Below are 6,424 nucleotides of genomic sequence, written 5' to 3'. Positions count from 1 at the left end.
ATATTTTTTTTTTTAAATAAACTGGTTTGGTTTGGTTTTTTTTTTCTCCCCGGGCTTACCCTGGTTACAACCATTCACTTATTAACCACACAAACTTTCAGCATTGTAGTTGTTCTGTGGAATGAAAATTAAAATGAATGTTAAAAACATCCTCCCATCCTCTGAAGTTATCTTGCTAGGGTCACACTGTATATAATTGTGTGTGTGCCTTAATTTGAAATTAACTTTCTTGAGTAGTAATAAGCTTTATATAAAAGAACTTTCTTTCATTGTCATCATGAGCATCTGATAAGTCTGAGCCTTTACAAGATCCTTTGTGCCACATTTATCACCTGGGGCTGGTGAAATCCATGTCCCAGGGGTTAGGAATTTGTCTTAAGAGAACAGGGAACAAAATTTGAGAGCTCTTAGCTCACGTTCTATCCTTGCAGTTAGTTTTTTTTTACTGTGACAGCTCTAGCGGGAGGTGAAGCTCATACTGAACCTGTTTCTTTGATAGCTTACAAATCTCTGTCCTACTCATCACAGAGAACACGTGTTCAGTGTAACTACTTGGAAGTTTGTGTCACCCAAAATCTTACAGATCATCCAGCCCCAACCCCTGCTCTGGGCAGGGACATCTCACCAGATCCGGTTGCTCAAGGCTCATCCAGCCTGGAACACCTCCAGGGTCAGGGCAGCCACAGCCTCCCTGGGCAACGTGTTCTGCCCAGCTGTTGGATTCACTAAAGGTTGGTAAATGTTGGGGTGTTTGTTCCCAAGTGACTGTTTCTCTCTGTTGTGCTGCAGGTTGGGAGCAGCTGAAGGCCCTGGTGGTGTAGAATGCTTCGCCATGGCCTAGGGAAGACCTTTCGCTTCCTGGGGTACACTGTGCAGTATGGCTGCATAGCACACTGTGCCTTCGAGTACCTTGGAGGAGTTGTGGTGGTAACTCTGCATTTTCAGCACATTTCAAAGAAAATAAAACTGTGACCCCAAAGTTGTTGCATGGGATAATGTCAGTACTTCAGTTGTCTTGATTTTAGCTTAGTAAATGCCTATTTTTGGGGGTCAGGAGATCCAGCCTTTATGATAAGTTATTTCTACTTTAGGCATTCATATTTTTGGATGCCTTATTGCTTGGGGCAGCACTGAAGTAAAGGGGAAACTGATCAAGCATTGTGCACAGAGTAAGTCCTTTAAGAAGGACTGGAGACTCCAATGCTCGTGTCCAACTCTGGCCAAACTCCTGAGTGGTTTATGCTCCTCCAGCTCCTCCCCAGGCTCTAAGCTAGCAGATCCTGCTGTGGGATGTGGGGGAGTTTGTCTGTGAGCTGCTCTTGCAGCTTCTGTGATGGTTCTGTTTGCCAGAGGCTGAAGAAAGGAGTGAGCTGGCAGAGCTTTGAGTGCTGCTCCTAACAATTCCAGCAGATTAGGTGCTGCAAGGAATCTATGGGGGCCCAGAGCACCCAGCACAGCTCAGGACCAATCCCGAGCAGATCTGGAGCTTTAACAGAGTTAGAGGAGCTCTGGAGACTGATCTGACTTTTAAAATATATCACATTCCTCAGAGGATCTCACTTTTTTAGCTGTTCCCTCCGTTACACTTTGCTAGTCTAATAGCAGTTATTTTGCATATTAATGCATTTGAGTTTGAAATAGTAATTTTTTTCTCACTGATTTTTGATTTGCAGTGTTCTGGACCTTCCATGGAACCAACCATTCAGAATTCTGACATTGTCTTTTCAGAGAACCTCAGTCGCCACTTCTATTGCATTCGCAAGTGAGTTCCTGTGTGCAGACCAGGGTTGTCAGTCACCACATTGCAGCTCTCTCTCAGTTTCAGTGAGGACACCAGAATGATCTAAATAACAAAGTGTCACTCCAAAATTTCCTTTAAAACTCTGTATAAAATCCTACCTTGAGTAAAACTGAACAAGCTGAAATCGTGAACAAGAATTTTCAGCAGAAGGAAATATTTTGAATGTTCCTGAATATTTTTGGAGTATACACATTGATGATTGTGTATTCAGCCAAATAGTTTGTACTTAGGATTCTGCTGTTTGTTTCTGTGTTTTTCCTCTCAGGGGAGACATTGTAATTGCGAAAAGCCCAAGTGACCCCAAATCAAATATCTGTAAGAGAGTCATTGGCTTGGAAGGAGATAAAGTCTGCACAAGTAACCCCTCAGATTTCCTTAAGAGTCACAGCTATGTAAGTATTAGAGTTTCTTGCTTTGTAGAGTCATGAGTACTCAAGTAGGCCTGGTGCTCTGTAAAGGATTTGCAATATTGGAGTATGATAAAGTATGAAATTCATAAATTCTTCTTCTTGTATGTGTACAGTAAAATGTCACTTCAGACTCTGTGCATGACAATCTGTCTTTCTCAGCACCTTTGGTCTCTGTAAGAGGTGTGGGCAGGTAATAGTTTTGCTCTGCCTCTTTTTAGGTTTTCTTCCCTGGAAGAATACTCTAAAATTCTGTGCATAAAGTGTTGGCAGACTCAAGGGTTTGGTCTTAGGGCAAAACTGTTGCTGTATTTTAGACACTAAAAAGTGAATTTTTGCCTCTGCAATAGCTTTGAGATTTTGCTTTCAAAATGATACTTCAATATAGCACTATGTTTCAATGGAACAATATTTTAATTTTCCTGAGTATGGTTGGAGAAGTAGTAATTTTCTTAACTTGTCTAAAAAGTCAGGTAACAAGATGAAGTGAAAAGGCAAAAGTATTCTTAACGCTCACTTGTCCTTGTGCAGACAGCCTTCACAGAAGTTTGGAAAGATCTGTGACAAAATGTTTTCAGCAACTTCTTTTTAGGCTATGGTTAGAAAAATCATTAGGAATGAAGACCACAGACAAATATTGTGGTTTTTTTTCTTGCCCCCAAAGCATGTTTAACCACTGCCTCTGTTAAACACCTTGTGGAGTCATCAGATGTGTTTTGACTCTTGAAAGAAACTATTACGTTGCCCTTCTGTATCCACTTCATCCATCTGATGGGACTTGTGATATGGCTGAAATATGAATTTCCCAGAGCAGACCAACCTGAATTGGAAACCTGAATTCTGTGTACACTGAGTTTCTCTGGACATCTTGGGCCTCACTTGTCTTAGTCTTGAAAAGGAAAGATTTGTACTGAACAGGATGTCAGTTTTTCTGGAGACCCTGAGGTAACCAAGTGAACATCCTGCAGAACAATTTCTGCCCTGGGTGCAACATTTCTTGTCTCCAGTTTTAAGCCAAAAGGTAAGGAGAAGGAATGGACAGGGAATGCAGAGTCCATTTCCTGTCTCCATAAAGGCTAATGCATGGAAATACAGCACAGTGACCTGAAAGCTTTGGTAATTCTTACATCATAAATTGTATCTAGTGGGGGAGATGATCTAAATGGAAATGCTTTTATTGTTACTGCCTGTTTTCCTCCTATCTTTAGTGGTTGTTGAGGAGTCAGCTCTTTCCATCTGTTCAGGAGACACTTTGCAGCAGAGCATATTCCCAACATAGATATCTCCATTTTATGTTCCTAACTTAGACTGGATTAGTCACCAGTTGTTACTGGGGAGGAGAAAAGTGATACACATCTGTGTCCAGGCAATTACCTAAACAGATTCCTGATTTTAGTGAATGCCTGTGCTGTGCACCTTTCATTAGACCCAAAACTCCTCACAGCAAGGGCAATTACCTAAACAGATTCCTGATTTAAGTGAATGCCTGTGCTATGCACCTTTCATTAGACCCACAACTCCTCACAGCAAATAGCAGCAGCACAGGGAACTGGTGTGTGGTTTGTTGATATTTGCCTGAGTTGGTGTCCCAAAAAAAAGGATTGTCCAAACTGAGGGAAAGCCTCAGCTAGGATTCTAAATGGGCAGAGGAGCTGCCAGGGAAAAGTACCTTTGCAGGCACTGCTGAAGTGAGCAAAGCCTAGAAATTGTCAGGAGTTTTGTGGTTCATTCATGAATATACTCCTCAGGATGTACAGGTAGGAGAATGGAGAACTTTGTGCACAATCTACTCTCTGTAAAATGACACAGATTAGATTGTTTATTTCTAGAACCAACCACGCAGATACCTATAGATTAAAAAAAACCCCTCCAAACATAACAAACCAACCTTCCAAGCCAGAATAAAAACTAAGCAGAAAAATCATACCTAAGTTGAACAAGTTGCTCTGAAAAGAGGCACTTCATCTGAACAGAAATGCAGTGTGGCAGTGGCAGTTGTGTCTTTAAGGTGGTATCAAAAATACTTCTGCTATGCTTAACTGAAGTATTACAGCACATGAGCAAACTGATTTTTATCAGAGCTGCACCAAAAACCTGCCTTGGATGGAGCTGTTGGATTAGAGCTGATGGAACTAATCCCACATAAAAAGCTGCTTGGTATAAATGAAACATGTGCTTAAATTACAAATTCAGCACAGGAGAAATGTCTTTTCTTTGGATTCTTTAGACATGATGCTCTATATGCTCAAGGTTGGAGCTCATTTATAGAACAATAATGAGGGGAATCTTCCTCTTCACATGGAAAGTATGAGGAGATTCCTTTCTGAGCAAGCTGCTCTAGTATGGCAGAGTTAGGGAAATGTAGAGCTTTTCATGGGTCTCTGGTGTGGAATATGAGCACCAGGCTGGCAGTCCTGGGTTTGTGCTAAATGTGCACTTAGAGCAGTATTTGCTGTAGGAAACATTTAAGTGTATTTTTACTGTATCTGGAGCAATGTGCTATGACCCCAAAAGTTAGAGAGGTAAACAACTCCTTGTTAGTAATGTGGTGTTCAGGCTTAGTTTCAGTTAGTAAAAAATATCCTTATTGGCTTATTCATTTAACTATAAGATCTAAATAACAAAGACAAATAAGGAAATTAACTATCCTTACTATTCATTTAACTATAAGATCTAAATATCAAAGACGAATAAGTAAGTCACAGTAAACCCCTGAAATGCTCTCTTAAAAAAAAAAAGGGCTGAAAGGTTGTTTCTCATATTTATAGGGTTTTTTTCCTGTTTTAAAAAGTCTTCATACAGATCCAGGTTTGTAATTCAGACTGAGTATCCTATTGTTATATTTGAATTTGTTATTCATTTAACTATAAGATCTAAATATCAAAGACGAATAAGTAAGTCACAGTAAACCCCTGAAATGCTCTCTTAAAAAAAAAAAGGGCTGAAAGGTTGTTTCTCATATTTATAGGGTTTTTTTCCTGTTTTAAAAAGTCTTCATACAGATCCAGGTTTGTAATTCAGACTGAGTATCCTATTGTTATATTTGAATTTGTTTTCATGCCATTTACTTTAGCTTTTAATTTCTTCAGTACCATATGTTCCTGTGCTGCAGCTCCTGTTTACAAACTGAAAAAGTGAGGGAGAAAACCATCAGATTAAACCAGTTTGTGTGCCATAAACCACCAATCTGCTGAGCCTCTGTGTCACTCCAACAAAAGTAGCCCCTAATAATGCCACTTAATACAGGCAGGGTCTGTAAATAAGGAACTGCCTTTTGCAAGTGGTGGTGATAAAAAGCTGAGATACAAAGCCATATCTCAGCAACACTCTGCTGTCATCAATCACAGATCAGCACTGATGCTGGCAGAGCAGCTGATGGGGAAGGGAAGTGTGTTTACCTTGGGCTAAAAGGAGCCTCATTGCAGAGATGGCAGCTCTGCATCCTGTGCTCAGCTCCAGAGCTAACAGTGCCCAAGGTAATGCATCTCCCAGTGTTTGCAGAGCAGAGGTTGGTGCTGTGCAGCACTGAACTCTCACACAGACCTTGGCAAAGGCAGTAAGATGTTAGTGGGGACCGAGAACGACATCACATTACTGCAAACAACACAGTGGCATCAGCACTGGACAGTTGTGCAGATTGTGGATGCACAGTGCACCACACTGCGAAGTGGTTTGATGTTTCAGGGTGCTCAGTACCATTGGAGAGGCTCTGAAAAATAGCCTCATTTAAAATGAACGTACAAAATTAGTTCTTTTTTCTGAAAAATAGCCTCATTTAAAATGAACTTACCAAAATTAGTTCTTTTTCCTGTGTTCTCAGTATCTCAACAGCTGACAGCCATGGTTTTGTGCATCAGTAAAGTGAGTTTTAAGAGTTGCCAGTCAGGAGAAAGGAAACACATTACTCATTCTTCTCCTTGGTTCTAGCATTCCAGAGGCTTTTTAATATGTGTTTTCAAACAAACTGGGCCAAGCACATTATGTCTTATTCATAAGCAGCTTGAACTGCTCAGTACGTAAAAGGAAAATGCCAAACTTTGGAAGTACCTGTGAATATAAGGTAAATTCATTCTGTCATAATCTTGTAAGAAGTATATTCCAGGTGATTCGGGTTCCTTAAGAGGTGATTCTTTCCCTCTACTCTGCTCTGGTGAGACCCACCTGGAATACTGCACACAGTTCTGGTGTCCTCAGCATAAGAAGGACATGGAACTGT

At 40.6% G+C, this 6,424-nt stretch overlaps 1 protein-coding gene across 1 annotated transcript in view; it reads left to right on the top strand.

Moving 5' to 3' along the window:
* The first annotated feature begins 787 nt into the window (after positions 1 to 787).
* Positions 788 to 6,424, top strand: part of IMMP1L (IMP1 inner mitochondrial membrane peptidase-like (S. cerevisiae)) — a 12,311-nt gene continuing 6,674 nt past the window's right edge. The window contains exons 1-3 of the mRNA XM_009069547.1: positions 788 to 927; positions 1,674 to 1,762; positions 2,067 to 2,193. Coding sequence (XP_009067795.1) covers positions 823 to 927; positions 1,674 to 1,762; positions 2,067 to 2,193 — 321 coding nt within the window. The 5' untranslated portion in view covers positions 788 to 822. The remainder of the gene's footprint in view (positions 928 to 1,673; positions 1,763 to 2,066; positions 2,194 to 6,424) is intronic.

This window comes from Acanthisitta chloris, unplaced genomic scaffold, assembly GCF_000695815.1.
Source record: "Acanthisitta chloris isolate BGI_N310 unplaced genomic scaffold, ASM69581v1 scaffold6482, whole genome shotgun sequence".
In the NCBI taxonomy this organism is placed as follows: domain Eukaryota; kingdom Metazoa; phylum Chordata; class Aves; order Passeriformes; family Acanthisittidae; genus Acanthisitta; species Acanthisitta chloris.
Note: the sequence above shows the minus strand (reverse complement) of the source record. Positions and strands in the feature narration are given on the sequence as shown.